General features: G+C 41.7%; 1 protein-coding gene across 2 annotated transcripts in view; it reads left to right on the top strand.

The window, feature by feature from the left end:
* LOC122772246 (zinc finger protein 609-like) overlaps positions 1–17,579 on the top strand; it is a 65,880-nt gene extending 48,301 nt beyond the window's left edge. Inside the window, exons 4-8 of one of the 2 annotated variants that reach the window (XM_044030108.1) lie at positions 10,170–10,257; positions 11,826–14,265; positions 14,370–14,733; positions 15,614–15,994; positions 17,431–17,579. In XM_044030108.1, the coding sequence (XP_043886043.1) occupies positions 10,170–10,257; positions 11,826–14,265; positions 14,370–14,733; positions 15,614–15,994; positions 17,431–17,474 (3,317 nt within the window). In that variant the 3' untranslated portion in view covers positions 17,475–17,579. The remainder of the gene's footprint in view (positions 1–10,169; positions 10,258–11,825; positions 14,266–14,369; positions 14,734–15,613; positions 15,995–17,430) is intronic. The other variant, XM_044030109.1, reaches the window with a different exon arrangement.
* Positions 17,580–19,401: the final 1,822 nt, after the last annotated feature.

Genomic DNA, 19,401 nt, shown 5'->3' with positions numbered 1-19,401 from the left:
CTGATACCTCCAAATGTCATCTCTAAAATGCTGGAGAAGTTTGTTGCTCTTGAAACACAGCCCGGAACGCCTTGGCTCCTGTTCCAGGGTAGAGAGGGAGAACACAGAGGGGGCCCCCTTTGGCCAAACACTACGCTATGCCCCAATGCCAGTGTGCTCTCCTCCCCCATAACAGCCTCCCACTCTGACCCTCCTGTAGGCTATTCCCCAAACAGGTTCCACAGCCTCTTAAGCTCCCTAATAGCAAAATAATACAGGCTGTGATAAATGTTTGTCTCATGGATTATTTATGCAACACATATTACATCATTGCAAGCATTGCAAGAACTGGCTGTAGCACAGGTTTTAAAACCTGACTGAATAGAGGTCAGAGTGAAACAGATATTCCTCTATAAACATTTCAGGGATTTTTTTTCTTCCTTTTTTTCCTCCAAGCCTGTCAGGGAACTGAGCAGGGGAATAATGTATGAAGGGAGCTCTTGGCTCTGTAACTCACTTGCCAGTTATGCTTCCTTGCTCTTTTTGAGATCACCTGTCAGTGGCCTCATCAAAATGTTTTTACAGAGGAGCAGTGGTTGCTCTGTGCGAACTTGCTTTAGAACCTGTCCTTGAAATAAGAATGAGCATGATTGTCAGGAGGCCTGTAGAGGATGGAGTGAAAAATCAATCACAAAGAGCCCAGCTTCGGTTATCAGTGGAGGACATTGAAAAGAGGAACACAACTGACTTGACGTTTTCTTTCTCAACCTCCCAACCTCAGTTGATTTTCCACCCTACTACAGTACACAGTGCAAGAGTGGAAGTGACTAATTTCCAGAGAAAAAACACTTTTATACCAAAATGTGATTGAATTTTTAAGACTGCAACGATTAGTCCATGTAACCGACAGTGTTGAATTATAAAAATTTGTCAAAGTGGAATCATATCCTTGATACATTGTCGACCTTTTTCATTAAAACACGGCATCTGGCAAACCATAAAGAAAAACAACTTTGTGCCGTCAGATAGTGGCAATTGAACGAATATTTTGGTATTGGTGATTGCCTGAGTCCATCTGCTTCCTGAGAGACTTCACTTGCGCACGGCATGGCATTTTCAATCAATAGATTTCATAAATGTATGACATAAGACAGATTTCACTGACTTGCTGCTTCTTCCAAATGGGTTTGCGACTATAGCGCACTGTTATTAAAAAGCCTCACCCATAATAATCTGGTCTCAGCACATCAACCGACAAACGCGCAGTAAGTCTGATTTCTGAAGGAATTAGATCTGAGTCCTTTTGGCTATGTTCTCTCAGTGCACAGTTTACAGCCAGAGAGGGACGAGCAGCAGCAACGACGGCTGCACGCATCGGCCTGGATGGCTTCATTCAAATAAATGTTAACCATGTGACTACTGCCATCAGATAGCTTAATAACGAAGCAATGTTGATTTCTTCTTGTCCTTGCCTCGCATTTGCTTTTATTTCAAACTCTCAACAAGCTTCAAACTAACTGGCTTCAAAAAATGCCTTAAATTGTGTACGAAAATTAAAATTTCAAAACTACAATAAATTATTGGGGCAAAATGTGTATTTTTGTTTCATTTTATTTGACTGTTCGGCCCCCAAAGTGTCTGTCAAGAAAAAGTCTGGCCTTTCAACAAATATAGTTGGTGACCCCTGCCCTACAGAAAGTGCCGGGGGCAGTAGGCCCACTTCTCCCATTGTGCACACCAACTGCTTATTGGAACAATGAGGACAAATGAATGGGGGGGGGGGAGGAAGGGCTATATCACATTGACCACCTCATTGAATGGTATTTACCTTATTCCATGGCTTAGAAACTACGTATTGATTCAAACGTTATGCTGTAATAGTCTGTTAGCTCATGTACGGTTTGAAACGCAAACATGCTAACGTTATTAGCAACATTTACTCAGCCTCTATAGGCTTAGTGTATGTACTCAAAGTTATTTGTTTTTTATTAATTCACACTGGGGGCATGTCCGGGATATATCGCACTGCTGCTGCGAGCACATGTGTGTTAACCCTGAAGTTTATACCACTTTAGCCCTGGAGTGGTTTCTGGTCTTGAGCTAAAAGGAATGCAAACATGTCTCCTTCTCTCCACATATATTTAATTTTCATCATCTTCTACCACTTCATTTAATGTTGTATTACATAAATATTCCATTTTCAGCAGAGTCTCTGACCAGTTACACCTGAATGACTGGAATTCTGCGCATTAATACGCATGAGGCAAGTCCATTGCATCAGTCCGTTACACCCGACCGGTCTGTTATTACAATCAAGTACTCCACCAAACTGTGTAATGAGTCATGTAGATCTAGATTAAGTGCGGTGAATTACAAGAGTAGCTGTTTTCCTTGTTTTTATTCACATTAATAACATTACTATTGTTTATTCTGAATATGCAGAAATAATTGTGGCTAATCAAAAAATAATTGGTTGATTAGTTGACTACCAAAATAATCTTTAGTTGCAGCCCTAGAATTTATACTCTTCAAGGAAATTTAAGTTATAGATGACTTGCCACAACTCGCATGTCTTGGTTGCCTTTTATTTAGTAAGGGTGGAGCTTCCAAGTTGACACCTAACAGAATAAGTCCCAAGGTCTGATCCTTTTCTCACTGGTTGAAAATGCTGCTGAAACATAAATCATACGCCTAGAGGAACTTCACACTTTGCCAGTGGTTGTCATAAGGTATCATGTTTGCCATGCATTTGTCACAGAGAGCTTGTGTAATGCGCCTTTGGCAGAATTTTATTGGACCACAGCACAATTTCCTTTGAGGAAAAAAACCAGAGGGTGTGTTTTTATGGAGGTGATTGCATATTTATTGAAGTGACATACGAAAAGTCATTGTTGCCTCACTACATTTTATTCATGGTAATAAATGGATGCACAGTTGATAGTGACCTCAAAAATGTATTTTTAGGTTGTTATAGACATGGCTGCTGCTTCGCGGTCTGCTCCCACTGTAAGAGTAAATATGTACTGATTTTTGTGAAGGGGGGAAAGTGCTATACACAGTTGATAATGTGGAGAGCATACTAATGCTCCCTTTCTTGGTGGTATGAGAGAATTGACCTTCTCACAGGCTGTTATTATTGGCAGTGAGAATGACTTTGCACTTTTACCTCTTATGAACTGAGGTGCAGTCTGAACCGTTCAAAAAGGAAATACTTAAACCCTCCTAAAATGTGAAATGAAACCATCAATCATATACATTTATAACATTCTAACATTTGCTGGTAGCTTAGTGTTCTACCAAAACTGAGGCATTTTTCTGTGTCTTTGTTTTATTTCTTGGCTTAAACGTTTCACCATTGATATTTATAGTGCTGTAGTGTTGTATGAAACTTGGTAATAAATGTTAAAATGTCACTTGTAATTCATCAGAAATTACAATTTGAAGTGTTTACTAAAAACAACTTTGAAGCAGTGAAAACAACACAAAACCATTAACAAGGCATCTATTTTCTGCTGCTTCCAGTTCATGTAGCAACTACTCTGAAGAGTAGCATTGCGTTTTTGGACATGACAAGGAAACTGTTTTCTTCTGGTCCCAAAATGTCTGCACTACTTAACCAACCATTTCCTGTGTTTATCTAAGCTTCAGATAGGTAGTACATTGGCTAGCTTGATCACTCCTTATCTACAAATAAAGAAAATACATAGAATATCTTTCACCATAAGACAATGTCTACTGTATGTTCAGGTGAGCTGCGATTTCAGGCGTACAAAACATTGGCTAAACATAGTAGCCCTTTTTAATGCCACTCACACATAACTGCTGATATAAGTAACACGTGCAAGCCTGATAAACAGGATAGAAAAACAATGTTGTACACAAATGACGCATTTAAATAATTATTGATTCCCTCAGTATGAGTCAACAAAACTCAGTGGCCCTCGAGCAGCTGTGCTGTATAAATGTCAAACATATTTATTGCTGACAAACGTTAACATTGCAATGTAGCACAAGGTTATGGGTATGGATTGATACTCTCACACAGCAGTCTTGCAGTGGAGTCCCTAACCCGGCTAAAACACAGGTACCCACGCGGTGACTCTAAAAAACCATAAACATGCCTTTAATGACTTGACTCTCCACTAACCTTCCTGTGCTTGTAGCTGAGGCACAGAGAGGCAGACAGTAGTGTGTCATGGCTAGCTAGCTGTTAACTACCAGCAGTGTGTCATTATCCACGCTGCACTGAGTGGTGGTCAGTCTCTGTGTCCACTGACCCTCTCCTTGGCCCTAAGGTCATGTCATTTTTGCATTATTTTTTCAAAATACACGGTTTATATTAAGTCCTGTTTGTCCAGGATTTAAACCCAGCTTCATTGTATGCACCATGAGTGCAGACACACTAAAATGGACTGCTGAAAACATTCTTAGACACTTGAATGTTAGAGTTATTACTCATGGCAGCACCCAAACATCTTTTCTCTTCTCTATGAAAGGAATTCTGACACTATTTTTCTCATTGTTCTCCCTTTTCTTGCTTACATGCAACTATGGTGTGTGGCACCTTTAGTGGAGAGAAAATGGGATTAGGGCTGGTTCTTTAGCAGGATATAAAAGGTTGTAGAATCAATAATTGCATTAGTATCCAACTGCATACAACAGATTATAATTGTGCTAAAAGTGCTTGGGAGTGTTAATCTTTTGTTTTAACATCGAGATCTCTCATATATTTAACGGAAAATAGAATTGTTTATATTTGATACTTGTGAGAAAGGCATATACTGTCACACTCGATCATCACACAGAAGTGATCGCCCATTTGCAAAGACAACAAAGGCATTTTGACAAGGTCAGTCAGTGAAAATGCCATTAACCCCAGTGAATTCATGTTGAGTAGCAGCAGACCAGAGGTCAGCCAGCGAACCTGTGGCCCCTCACCAGCCGCAGAGAGCTTGATATTTTGTCCCTCTGGAACCTAATGAAATGGTTTAAAGGGGGGTTGGAGCTGAAGGGTGCAGTCATCCGTACAGCGAACAACCTACTACTCACTCAATTTTACCCCCTACATTACCCTCTTGTTCATGTAATTCTACACAAGTATGCAATGGAGTTGGGCGCCCAAGGAGAGCTGCCATTTGTTGTTCAACAGTACTGAAGGGAAATGAGCGGTAAAATTAGAGGCCAGTTCCTCTCATTAATGTGAGCTTCACTCAGCTGTCCTGAGTGACCCTAATAAGGCTGTCACAAAGGGGAGATTGGGCGGGGGTGCATGTGCAGGAAACTGGGTTTGCTCCAAATCACTCCAACCCCTTTCCCTCACCTCTCAGCAACCCTCTCCAAACAAATCCCAGATGAACAGCGTTTACAAAGCGCAAGATTGACTTTTTTTTTTAACCACAACAACTCTTTTTTTCCTCTAAAAAATTGTAATGATAATATATGAAAAATATGTAATATACGACTCTCTGTGTATGAACTACTGATCCTGAATATAAACTCATCTCTGCTTCTTTCTTTATTTCCTTTCTCCCTCAGGGAAATTTGTTTGGGTTATTTTCAGTGTTTACGCTAACTTGACGTAAACATCTTTGCTCTGATAGTTTAAAAATGACTCGCTCATTGTCTACCGCGTTATTCTCCATGTGAGGGTTTGCGGGGTCGTCCAGCTGACATTGGGCGAAAGGCGGGGTACACTTTGGACTGACAGACACACAGATGTTCCTTGGACAGTTACACATGAAACTCTTGCAATGACACCAGGCAGACAGACACATACACAGACAGACTGACAGATAATCCTTAAATTAATAGAGATGTTTTTTTTAACAATTTGGAAGCAGGCACATGGATTGACAGTAGCTATGTTTACATGGACACAAATAATCAGAATAAAAATGTCATGTAAAAATCCAAAAACTCTGATCTGGTACAGAAGTGAAACATTTTCTTCTGCTTCTGCTTCCGAGTGTTGGACAACAAAATGCATGTCAAAATGGTCCATTACAACACTTGGTGTATGTGTACGTGTGTAGAAAGGTTATGCTTTTCATACAAGCTGACATACTATATCCATATCTTTTATTCCATATTATTTATGTCTGTAATACACATTTCATTGTTCAATAAGTTGGTAACAACAAAACAATGGCTGCTCATTGTCCACATTTGGTAAACTACATTAAGTAAAATTGTCAGTCCACTTGCACCTGGCAGTAAAATCCATTACATGGATCACATGGCGATTAGATAGAGCTTGACCTTATGCAAGTACAGGTTCCAGATGCACCAGAAGCAGAGTGAGGACAGATTGTCAGCCACACCACATCTGTAGGTGGTCACAGACATTAAACCCAAGTGTAAATACAAGTGCATTGTCAATCCACACACACACACACACACACACACACACACAAGCGAGTGGAAAAAAATAATCACACGCAACTGTTCCAAATTAGTGAGGTAGTAGCAGCAGGGCAGCCAGCACGGAACACAGAAACTAACAAAGCAGATGTGTCCTCTGTGTTCATGTTATTCAAGACCCCTGTGAAAAGAGTGGAGATGACATAGTAACGCACAGGTTCTTCTTCTCCTCTGTCGTTTTCTGACATGAGATTGGCAGAGTGGTACACATTATTAGCAGGTGTAAATATAATCAGGTTAAAGTCTTATCAGTGTTGAGAGACGATGTAAGGCGTAATGAAGAACTTGGTCTACATTTCTAATCTGAAAAGGTGACACTAAAATGATGAAACATGATTTCATGACACCTGCTGTTGCTACTAGTTCTGAGTAATCCAGACAGTATTTACATCAGCTCTTACAGAGTCAATGTGTGTGGCCTGGGAATTGACTTCCAGAGCTCTGACGCATCCAAAGTGTCAGCAATGAAAACCATATTGACTCACACCCAAAATAAGGAGTATCACGTAATAAATTGACCTGTCATTTTTCCATTCTGTAAACCATGACTGAAAGCCAGAAACAGCATAAAGTTTGCTATAAATCAATTAAGCTCTGAAGGGCAGCAATATTTTGAGTGTGACTGTTGAGGTTTTTTGTGTTTTTTAACCACCACTCCCATTTCAGTGCAGATGCATTCATGTTTCTTTGAATGTCCTTGAGATGTCCCACATAATGTGAAAGCAACTACTTTATTAACAGCCACAAAATGTACTGCAGAGCCAGAGATCTGCGGTGACCCAGAAGCAAAGAGCCACTCTGACAGATTACAGACTTTCTTGGCTTTAATTTGGGAGGGTGGCCAGGAGCAAGCCAAAAAACATTTAGTTTAGTCTATAAACAAGTGTGTCAGAGATTCTGAGCTGGGAGCAAAGAAAATGATGAAGTGAAACTTGAGCTTTTGGATTTATATGTTGAATTAAGTCACAGCGTGTTCGTTGTATTAGTATTGTGTATTAGTACAGTACATTTAAAGAAAAACTAATCCTACCATGACATACCCAATCCAAGAGGGACGCGTGCACAGCCGGACCCAACCTTAATGGACAAGCAGCTGCAGTAAGAGGGAAAGAACTACAGTAGAATCATTATAATTGCATAAGATTCAATGTTACATTGTAGAAACATCATGTGTTTATATGCTTCAAATATATAGAGATACAAGTGTATGTGTAGTTTTTTATCAACTGGAATATAAATGACCTTTATTTTACTTTTACTAAAATCTTGTAGGACCCTACTTTTCCTGAATTAAGCACAAATTTGTAGCTGTTCTAACTTGGGGTCCTAGGTCAGGACCCGGGTTTCTCAAAATCAAGTAGACCCATTAATTGCCTAGACTATGTCATTTTCCCACCACCATTTTATAATTAATAGAAAAGTTTTCCATAATGACATGAAAAGAAAGCGCACATTTGTGTTCATTGTTCTTTCACCAACATTTTATTCATAATAATGTGTTCATAACACTGACATTTTATGAGTCAACCTTCATTTTGGACAGGTGTGATTGAGCACAGCTGTTAATTAGTACTGTAGTGTGGTCTACATGTGTGCGCGCACACACACACACACACACACAATGAGACTGTGCTTAGCGGCTTAGAGAATTGACAGGGAACAGGCAGGGAGACAGTGTTATTACTAGGCCTTGCCCTGGTTCACCAAAAATCTGCTAGCGAGCTAATGCAACCGAGACACTTAAGCACCATCTTTTCTGTGCATGGAGAGGATGGGCAGACAAATAAGCTGTCAGTGTGTGTGTGTGTGCGTGTGTGTGTCTTATTAGTTGCAGCCCTAGTATGGAAAGCACTGGAAGTGTTTTTCGTTTATTATGAATTTGCAGCTGGTTAGAGTAAAGAATCCTTTATAGCCTAAGACGCAGTTGCATTCACAGAGCTAAAAGATTGTGGCCATATGCGTTCCAGACCCAGACGAGCAGCAAATGTGGTCTTACTGATCTCAAATGCATCCTCAATGTTTATTAGGTGCTCTTTCACCTGTGTTTCAATCTGTTCACCCAAGACCGACGTCCGTGCCAGAACTGAACGGGGTCATAAAGACTGAATGCTAATTTAAAATCCTTTAAGACTTTCAACTACTCGTAGTGTAATTTCTAAACCCCTCACTAGAGAAAGCACATCATGAAAGGCTAGTCATTCATTTGCCCTGCCTTGATTTACAGCCTGCCACCACCAGCTGCCAGAGCCATTTTGTGTCGGGAGTGTTTGGAGAGCTTAGGGGGACGGGCTATTGAAGGCATTTTTAGAAAAGGTCTGGGTTCTCTTAATGTGACAGAAAAACTGAACTGGAGGACCTCTTCACAAGCCTGTGCACACTCAAACAGCATTTGCAGTAGGATCTGGCCTTGACCAGGCACTCATGTTTTTAGGCCATAGAGTGAAGGGAGAGATCTGGGGCTAAGTGTCAGCAGGTTCCTGTAAACATATATAAATACCTTATGCACTCTCTGCTTTATGCCAGAGGCAGCAGGAGAAAAATGAGGTCTGAACTGTGACTTGTGTGTGGGAGGGAGAGAGATTGTTAGTCAGGGATGGTTATACCATTGAGGAGAGGAAATGAGGGTGAAGGAGAGAGGGAAAATGGGGTGAGCAAAAAAAGGTTTCCTAAGCTAATAAAATGCTTGGAGGGATTGAAGCTGCCAGCCAGCATTCCTGTGCCATTAGATAAGTTAGCTCACTGCAGCCTCCAGTTTCTCTGCAGTGCTGAAGTGGCAAGCTGAGGTCACCACCAGAGAGTGAGGGGGGATGGTGGGGGCAATAAATTCAGTGTTTTTCAGCATGGTCATTGCTCTTAATCCTCTGAGGCTGTTTGGCTGATGATTTGGAATTTAAAGGCATGATATGCAAAAATCTGCACTCTGTCTTGTGTGTGGTTTTTTTTGCAGTTCATTGTTCAAAGTGCAGGAGTGTGGTTTTGTAATTTTGTACACATCTGCATACTTGTGTCATTGCAATGACTTGCAAGCTGTTGCCAAGTGAAGTGTTTGGTTTCCTAAGGAGAAACACATTTTGAGAGGGACCAAATATAGATTTTTTAATACAAGGTCAGGTATCGCACTCGGCACAGGTCGGATTGGGTAGCTCACACCAAGTGCTCCCAAATTCACACCAGCCAAATGGCAACACAGAAGCTTCTAAGTGTGACAGATTGCAGCAATTCCAAGGAAGTCAAGAAGCTTTTCTTGCACACTTGGTTACAGGCTGTCAAACTGAACCATTGACATTGAAATGGCTTACCCCGGGAGCTGCTTGCTTGTTTTTCAGGAGCTGTTGTAGTTGTAGATATTATCCTGGAGGTAGAAAATGTTCTTGGCTGCAAAGTGAGACGAAGGACTGAAAAATTCTGCTTTCAAATAAGCTCCCTTGTGGTAGATCTCCTCTGCTGTGAGATGGCTTATTTAAATAGAGTGGGTTTCCACTGCTGGAGTATTGCCTGGTAACGCCAGTGTGATCAGTCTTTGTGAGACCCTCTACCCATATTTTATGCAGACTTTACAATACTGACCACATCTGAGTCTGTTCAAAGTCTGTGTGAAGACGATTAATAACCATCTTTGAAGGATTAACATGCTGATGCTTTGTTTCCTTGCACAGTACATAAGGTTATATATGAATCTCTCTGACAAGCATTATCTCTTGACCTTGGCATATAAACTGTTTTTGTTGATTTAACACATAAATGTCCTCTTTATTTCTTTTTCCTCACAGGCATGCTGGTTGTCAATGTTACTTGGAGAAACAAGACATATGTCGGCACCTTATTGGACTGTACACGACATGACTGGGCTCCTCCCAGGTAAGAAGCAGCGGGGTTGTAATTCAAATACTTTGCAGTTACACATAATTTTAAAAAGCAACAAACAAAAGTCTTTGATTACTATAATCAAAGACTGATGTATTCTCTGCCCCATCCATGTATGATATGAATCTGCTGCATTAGAATTGCCTCAGATACCCTGTATGCACCACTTGCTTATGTGCTATTGGACCATTAAAATCCATGTTAAGTCTTTATCTCGATCCTGGAGACGCAGGATTCGCTGGCAAACTGCTGACATCCCTTGAGGTAGCAGTGGAATTAGAACGCTATTCCAACAAGCCAGGTTGCAGAATCCAAATATTGGACAAATAGCTTTTCCTCGACATTGTATAACATTCTCTATGACAAAGGGATCCATTTTTTTAGATCACTGTTCTGTGGGTGGCAGCTTAAGGTGTTTGTTAATTCTAGATGTTTGTCTTTGTTATGCAAAACACACAGTCTGTGTAAAACATACTGTATTTCTAAGCAGTTGCTTTGATTTCTTTATCTAAATGTAAATCTATATTTGAAATGCATGGTTAAGTGCAATAGAGGAAAACAAGATTAAAGCATTGCTAATGGAAAACAAAGAGAGGCTATATCACACTAATGTATCACAGTATATTACAATAATGCTCAGTAAGTGAGGGTTTGCGCAGCAAGCGAGGTTTGCTGGGCTGTATTTGCACCAACGTAGTCATCCAGTTTGCAGCATGACTACATTAGGGATAGACTATGAATAATTCAGAAGGCTTTCTACAGAGTGAATATAAACTTGGGCCTGTAATGAGTCCAAATTCCTCTACCACTGTCAAACTGGGGATGCATTGACATCCCCTGCTGGGGCTAAAATTGTTTGGAGAGACTTGTGGGGGAAGATGTGTCATACCAGCCTGATCTTTCTCTTAGTCACAGACTGCTAACCACTGCTGTGCACAATGATAATTACATTACTGTTATGGAGAGATGAGGCCAAACTGCTATTTTAGGTATTTGAATGACTATGTTTTGATTACAAAGCAGATAAATGTTTTCTGCTGTCTCTTCACATGTTTCCATTTCCATTTGGAAAAGTCCTTACTCACTGATACAAAATGTCAGATTAGAATGTAATGAAAGGACAGGGACAGAACGATGGTGTACAGGAGTTTTATTTTTTATGACCATTTTGGGTTTGAAAATCCCTAATATTTTCATTGTTGGTGTGTTTTATGAATCTCCTAATGAGATAAAGAGGAAGCAAGACATTTTCTCTCCTAACAACAGGTCATTTTCTAATTGTAAAAGCGAAACACAAGTGTATGTAAAAGTGGCACAACTTTAGTACACACGGGCGATGGCTTATTTTTTATGAAGATTAGTTTGAAAAATGCATATTTTTGAAGTGGTTTAATATTTTTTCTAAATGAATGTCCAGATGAGTAATGGTTTTTAAGTGCCAGTGTTATTCAGTTCCCACAGCAATATAAATTTCAGGATGAATGAGTCCCAGAATTGCCATTGTAATATTGAAAGACAGCAGAACTGTTTTTAAGTCAGTGTTATTTTCAACACCGCTGCAGGTTTTGTGAATCCCCCACCAGTGATCTGGAGATGAGGAATGGCCGTGGTCGAGGCAAGCGCATGAGACCGAATAGCAACACCCCCATCAACGAGAACAGTAATTCATCAGATAACAAAGGTGCCACCAATAACAAGACACGCGCTGCAACTAACAGCAAGGGTCGAAGGGGCAGCCAAACACCGTCAGAGCGCCGCACTCCACCTAACAGTAACACAGAGGACATCAAGGCCAGTCCCTCCTCAGCTGGGAAACGCAAGACTAAACCAACCTCAGATATGGAGCCAAATTCAAGCTCGGAGGACACCAAAGGCAACAAACGTATGCGGACAAACTCTAACAATGGAGGGGTGGGACCAACAGGTCTGCCCATTCCTTCTATAAAAACTGAGCCTCTTCCACCTAGCCTCGATCGCAGCTGCCCCTCTCCAGTTCTTATTGATTGCCCACACCCTAACTGCAACAAGAAGTACAAACACATCAATGGTCTCAAGTACCACCAAGCCCGTGCCCACAATGATGATGACATTAAGTTGGAAATGGATGGAGACAGTGAATACGGGGAGGACTCGACTCTCCACCCTGAACCAGGGAACTGTAATGGAGCATCTATATCTCAGAAAGGATCCCTGTCTCCAGCACGGTCAGTTACTCCAAAAGGCCGGAACTTTGATGCTCAAAGTCCTTCCCCATCTCCTGGTAAGTTTGGCTCAAAGCAGAGTAAAAAGAAAATCACTGAGACAGATCCAGAAACAGGAAGTACACCAATGGATGGATGCGAGGATGGGCCATGTCTTACTGATGAGGCCAGTAATGATGGCATAGATGATAAGAGAGGATCAGATAAGTCTAAAAAGGCGAGCACAAAGGCTGATAAAATGGCCCAGAAAAACACAAAGTCACCACGGCCCATTGGCTCTGGCACGACAGCATCCCAGCAGGTGTACTCCTTTCCTCCTGGAAACCCAAATGCTACCCCTGGAGTAGCCCCTATCATACAAGGTATCCCCAAGAGTCCCCAAATGAAAGGCACACAGCCTAAACCACCTGCCATTGCAGATCCTGCCTCGAGTAGCTCCAAAGACAAGAAAAAGAAAGACAAGAAGAAAAAGGATGGTGGGAAGGAGGCTGACAGCCCTAAGCCTCCAGGGAAGGGAGGGAAACTAGAGGAAGGTAAGCTTCCCTACCCAGAACCTTGTGATCAAGGAAATAAAGGGGAAGGACTCCTCAATGGTTCCTCAGATCCTCATCAGAGTCGCTTAGCCAGTATCAAGGCTGAAGCTGACAAGATTTACAGCTTTTCAGACAATGCACCTAGTCCATCTATTGGTGTAGCCAGTCGGATAGATGGTAGTGGAATGCCACAGCCTCTCACACCACTTCATGTGAACCAGAATGGTGCTGACAATTCTTCAGTCAAAACTAATAGCCCAGCATATTCGGACATTTCAGATGCCGGTGAAGATGGCGAAGGGAGAGTAGAAGGCGGCAAAGTCAGGACAGAGGACCCAGCCGTCAGAGAAAGTGTCAAAAAAGCACTTTTTTCAAGTCAAACACCCAACAAAGAGTCCCCCTACTATGCCGGCTATGAGACATATTACTCACCCAATTATGTCAACCCCAGCGTCAGTGGACCCAATCCAGGCACACCATTGGCTGAAGGACAGGTTAAGATCAAAAGGGAAGATGATCAGGACCAAACTGAGGAGAAAATCAAGGCAGAGGTTCATGAAGAGCGCAAACCAGACAACTGTGTTCCTGCACCGCAACAACAACAACAACAACAACAGCAGCAGCAACAACAACAGCAGCAGCAGCAGCAACAGCAGCAGCAGCAACAACAACAGCAACAACAACAGCAGCAACAGCAACAGCAGCAGCAACAACAACAGCAACAGCAACAGCAACAGCAACAGCAACCCTCAGTCATCCAACAGCGATCCAACATGTACATGCAACCTCTTTACTACAACCAGTATGCCTATGTACCCCCATATGCATACCATCCTGATCAGGCCTACCATAACCATTTGATTAACACCAACCCAGCCTACAGACAACAGTATGAGGAGCGCCAGCGACAGATGGCTGAACAGCATCGTGCTGCTGAAAAGAAGTCAGATGTGGTCATAAAAGAACGAGAAGTCTCCATGAAGGAGGAGTGGAAACAAAAGAGCCCGATGCCACCAAGCCTCTCCAAAGCTCCAAGTCAGTCCGAACTTGGAAAAACGTCGCAGCCTCCAGGAAAGTCAAGGGACTCGCCCTCTGAGCCCTCCTCCAAATCCATTGTAAGCATAAAGGGTGAGGACACAAAGTCCCAGCAAGCTGAGGGGCTGAAGATGAAGCTGACTGAAGGGGGACACCATGGAAAGGAAGACTCCAAACAAATACTCGAGTCCAGAGGTCAGGCAGGGATGGAGCAGGCCATGTGGTACAGACAGGTAAATACTAATGTAGTGCAACATTGCTTGAATATCTGTTAGTGAGAATGTTTTATTGTCATGATGTGGTTTGTGCTGACTGGCACCTTCTTTCCCCCTATAAGCAGTACCCTGAGAGCCAGAAGCCCCAGGTGGAAGATGAACACCAGCAACCTCGATGGAAAGACGAAAGGGACAGAGAGCGAGAACGGGAGCGTAAATTAAAGGATGATAGGCCGAGGTCCAAGGACAGTCAAAGTGGGCCCAAGGATGATGGCAAAGAAATGTGTGATCCCAGAATTACTTCTGAGGACCACCGGGTTCTGAGCAAAGACTCTCGTACTAATCCCCACATGCAGTTTGCATCACCACTAGCACAACACCAAGGCTACATGCCCTACATGCATGGTTACCCTTATGGACAAGGCTATGACCCCAACCACCCTGGATACAGGGGTATGCCCTCAGTCATGATGCAGAATTACCCAGGTACGACATTACATTGACTGCAAAGTGAATGTGAGAGGTTTTGAACCCACTCTTCATGAGAAATAAAAAAACTAAATCTCTGCTAAGGAGTAGGATGAATAGGATGTGGCTCAGGACTTAGGAGGTGGGAGTGTTTAAATGTTAGTGGCTTCATTCTCAGCTCTTTCAGTGTTTGAGTGAGTGCTACTTGTAGCATGGAGCACTTTGAGCTGAGAGGTGCACTGAATAAATGCAGTCCATTTATCATTTACTTGTGAGTTTGGACATTAAAGGTTTCATTTATTTCTGAAAAACTGAAGACCCCTTTTAGGGTGAGAGGTAAAACGTCTCAATCGTTTAAATAAAGCAGCATTAACGATAGTGATAATTTGGTGACACTTTAGCAAATGTCAGGTTTGTCCAAATTGTATGCTTTTATAAATTCTCCTTGGAATGGTCGATCCCTGGAAGACCATCTGTGGCCCAAAGAGTACAGTCAACATATATATAGTACAAGTCTAGTAAAAATATGTATTGTTTTAACTTCATCAAGATGCCTACACATTCAACACACAAAACAGTAATTGTTTGGTTAACAGTGCACATATGGTGTGTGGGCAGAATTTCTTTGCATATCAATGCTGAATTTTGCAGGTGGAAGCAATCTGGTCAGCCATATTGTGCTTATTGTCAACATGTGTTGTCATTTTCAAGATAAAAAATAGACTACTGATGTATTGTCATGAATGATGATGTGACATTTTGTGTTTGTTGACCTAAAATCAATTGCCTTCATCAAGCTTTATTAATGTCGGATTTAAATAAGATGCATCTACAACTTGTCAGGTTGCTTCTTTATGTAAATCTAAATATAAACTTCACTTTTCCTCGTCCTTCTTAGGTTCCTACCTATCTGGAGGTTATCCGTTTTCTCCATATGGAAGTAAAATTGCTGGAAGTGAGGAAGGCGGTGACAAATCTCGTACGAGCCCTACTGTCACCAAAACAGCAACAGACTCCAAAGCCCTGGAGGTCCTGCATCAACATGCCAGCCAATACAAGAGCAAATCGCCCACAGTAGGTGACAAGCCACTCCATGACCGGGAGAGAGAGCAGGACAGAGGCGCTGTCGGAGACAGAGAGCGGGAAAGGGAGCGCGAGAGGGAGCGAGAAAGAGACATGGACCGGCCACGAACCTCCCCCTCCCAGCGCATCATACCCTCTCACCACCACCTGGGATACCCCTTGCTCTCAGGGCAATATGACCTGTCCTATACCACAGGTCAGTCAGTCCTCTCTCTCATGTTTGGCAGTGGATTTATTACACTAACCATTCTTACATTCGTACATGTGTACCAAAAACAATAGATCAGTCACTTAAATAAAACAAGGCCCACAGTGCAGAGTACTGAACTTGAACTCGATGCAGACTATTAGTTGATGGCAATAATCAATTAAAGGTATAAATTCACCTATGGCCATAGATTTCACAGCTCGCCATTGTCATCAGCCAACAAGCAGCAACCTGCATCTGTCCACCACTGAGGTGAGAACAGCAGGATTCCCTTGGAGACGGGCAAAATACTGACAGCGAGACATAACTCAAGTCTACTGAGACACACAGATTAACTGAGAGCAGTGTTTGCTGACCTAACAAATGTAGGTCGCTGAACCTCTCTTCCAAATAAACAATGCACATAGCTCCAGTTAAAATATTCAGCACTGACACAGATGAAATAAAGCTCCATGTATCTGTGTTCATATGTGTTCATTAGATTTTGAAGTTAGAAGTGAGAAGAACATTGGTACATCATTGATGTACTACGTTCTCGACACGAATGCATCAACTTGTAAAGACAACAAATGCTGGTCAATCTGAGCCTTTATGTAATTATTCTACTGCAAACTCGAACAATATGCACGTCTGCATTCAGCCCCTCAGCTCATCTGTACTAAATGGTCCTCTGAGGACAAGGATGTATCCGTGTTGATACTGGAGATGGGATTGGCCCTAATAACGCACAGACGTTACAGCCTGCACTGACATCTAGTGGAAGCTCATTCATATTGCAACTACACTGGTACATCCAGGTGGCTACTATCAGTTGAAACTGAGGCTCACTTATGCAGGAGTTTACTGATCAACTCTATGAATATTACAAATGCTTTGGTCCCGGTAAATCAAAACCTGCCACACGGTTGGTGTAGTGGTTAGCACTCTTGCCTTTGCAGCACAAAGACCCAGGTTCGTGACCCAGTCAAAGCAAGGGCCTTCCTCATGGAGTTTGTATTCCTCCCATAGACCAAAAACATGCAATATGGGGATGAGGTAAACTGGACACTCTAAATTGACAGTAGGTGTGAGTGTGAGAGTAGGTGTGGTTCTGTGATGGACTGGCGACCTGTCCAGGGTGTCCGTACCCCGCCTTTCACGCTATGTTTCCCCCTGCGACCCTCATGTGGAGGATAAAGTGGTAGAAGATGAATGAATAAATCAAAACCTCTTCCGTAGAGGTCCAAATATAAAGGGTGATTATTAGATTTTAAGTGTTTATGACACTGTGGGAAACTGAGCAGTCTTGGTGGAGGTTTGTCATTCGTCAAACTAAACTACATTCATTATATGACGTGTTATTCAAATGTATTATTTCTGTCTATATATCGCAGGTTAATAAACATTGTGCTAATAGATCCATTTTCCCTTTGTATGTTTTGCAGGAAAACCTGACCGCCACACCTCAACCCTGCAAAGATTCATGTGACTGGCTCACATGAGATGAAGATCTCCTGGGTGTTAACCTTTTAGACATCAGTTCAATGGTGTTTCTATCTATATTTTTATTTCTTCTGCCATAAGGACAGGCAGATTATCTTTTTTTTTTCCTCTCCTCGTAAATGACCCCAAATTATCTAAAGATTGGACTGTAACAGAACTGATAATAACCCAGGTTTAAAGCCATCACTCTGCCCTGTCATGCAGAGAAAACACCAACCCGTTGATTATCTAGTCTTTGCACTGTCAACAAATACAATGCAAAAAGAGACTATTGGACTGCCGGGACAGCTTTTTTGTTGTCGTCGTTCTTTTTTTTTGTTTTTTTTCCTAGAATGCATTGTTTTTTTGTCGCACGCAGAAAGAAATTTGCAGTCATTTTGGGGAGTTGGTTGGATGATGGGTGAAAGGAGTCAAGCTAAATTAAAGACTGACAAAAAAAAGTGAATCATATTGAAATGATCTCAACTCTTATGTCTTTGGCTTCTCGTATGACCATGAAACAACAGTATATCCTTAACTTGACAAATGTTTGGCTATATTTTGTGGGGGGTGGAATATGGCAACAGCTGCTTTCTTCAAAGACTTTAGAGCCCGAGACTGAAGTTTTTCATTTTCCATCATCGTTAGATCCCGTCCTCTTTGAGCCCTCCATTCTTGTTTCAGGGATGATATTGTTGTGTTTTTGCGAAGGGACTGCCTCAATGGAGAATAAACACTATTCATGTTTTCTTTTTCTCATAAATATTCCAATTCTACTCCATATCATTGAGTTCATCTTTAAATGTGATGGATGCTGGTGTTAGTCCTGTTTTTTTTCCCCCCTCTCAATGAAAGGGTCACGTCTGTTTTTACACTTACTCAAAAGGTGAAGCCACATTAGCAAGTGACATTTTCACTGGGCATTGTCGTCACTGCACCACTTTTTGTGTTTCTGCTGTAACATCATCCTTCATTTAGCTCATTAAGGTTAGTCGATTTCTGTGAACAATGTGAAACTTCACTTGGCTCATGTATTGTTTCTGCTGTAAAATAGACTTTAAATCCCTTTTTATGTGCATACTTGTTAATATTTATGCCAGCACGCGAGAGTTTCTTAATTGTCACTATTAAATCTATTGACGCCTTCACAGCGATTCATATTTTGTGCTCAGATCATTGCCTTTTCTGATCCTTTAGAGACCTTATGGTGTGCTTCTCCTCTGCCCACAGCCTTTTCAGTCTTGCTGCAGATGTTTTTTTTGTTTTTTTTTTTTTTAAATCTTGTTCTTCAGTAAATAACAAATTCATGTGCCATTTTGCTGGTTCCAGAACTCTGGATCATTGTCCAGATCTCTGGTCTTTTTGTAGAGTTACAGTTCTACGACAAACCAATCGATCAATCTTACTTTTCAGGCTATAGTACAAAAAAAAAAAAGATTCTCAGTGCTTCACTTGCTTTTGTGACTTCACCTCAGCACACATTTAACTCAGACAGTTGTCAGTGTGGTTATTTTGCTTGTGGCTAATCGCGGAAGCCTCCCAAAAGATGTCAGCAGGTCTGAAACCTCAGACACCGGTTTTCTTTTGACGGTTTTTGCTTCTGTTGTGTGGTCAGCTACTGGCACGTTAAGCATAAGTGCATGAAATGGCCCCCCGCTCGTCTGCCGTTACTATTATAGCGCAAACATATTAAATGCAGACAGCGAGCTTTCTTAAAAAGAAAAGGCGAGCCAGTAAAACTAAGATGATCGCACAAACAAAGCCTAAAAGTTGCCCGATCTGCTGAAAGGGAGCATGATGCTCTCGAGTTTCCTTTTGGGTCTCATATTAATGGTGCCACTCTGTAAAATTAAACCAAGTCTGCCTAAAATAAAATCTACATAAAGAGCAACTGTCCTCGTAGTGGTCCCTCTTAGCTTTAAATTTCAGATCTT

The sequence above is a fragment of the Solea senegalensis genome, linkage group LG7 (genome assembly GCF_019176455.1).
Source record: "Solea senegalensis isolate Sse05_10M linkage group LG7, IFAPA_SoseM_1, whole genome shotgun sequence".
Lineage (NCBI taxonomy): Eukaryota > Metazoa > Chordata > Actinopteri > Pleuronectiformes > Soleidae > Solea > Solea senegalensis.
Note: the sequence above shows the minus strand (reverse complement) of the source record. Positions and strands in the feature narration are given on the sequence as shown.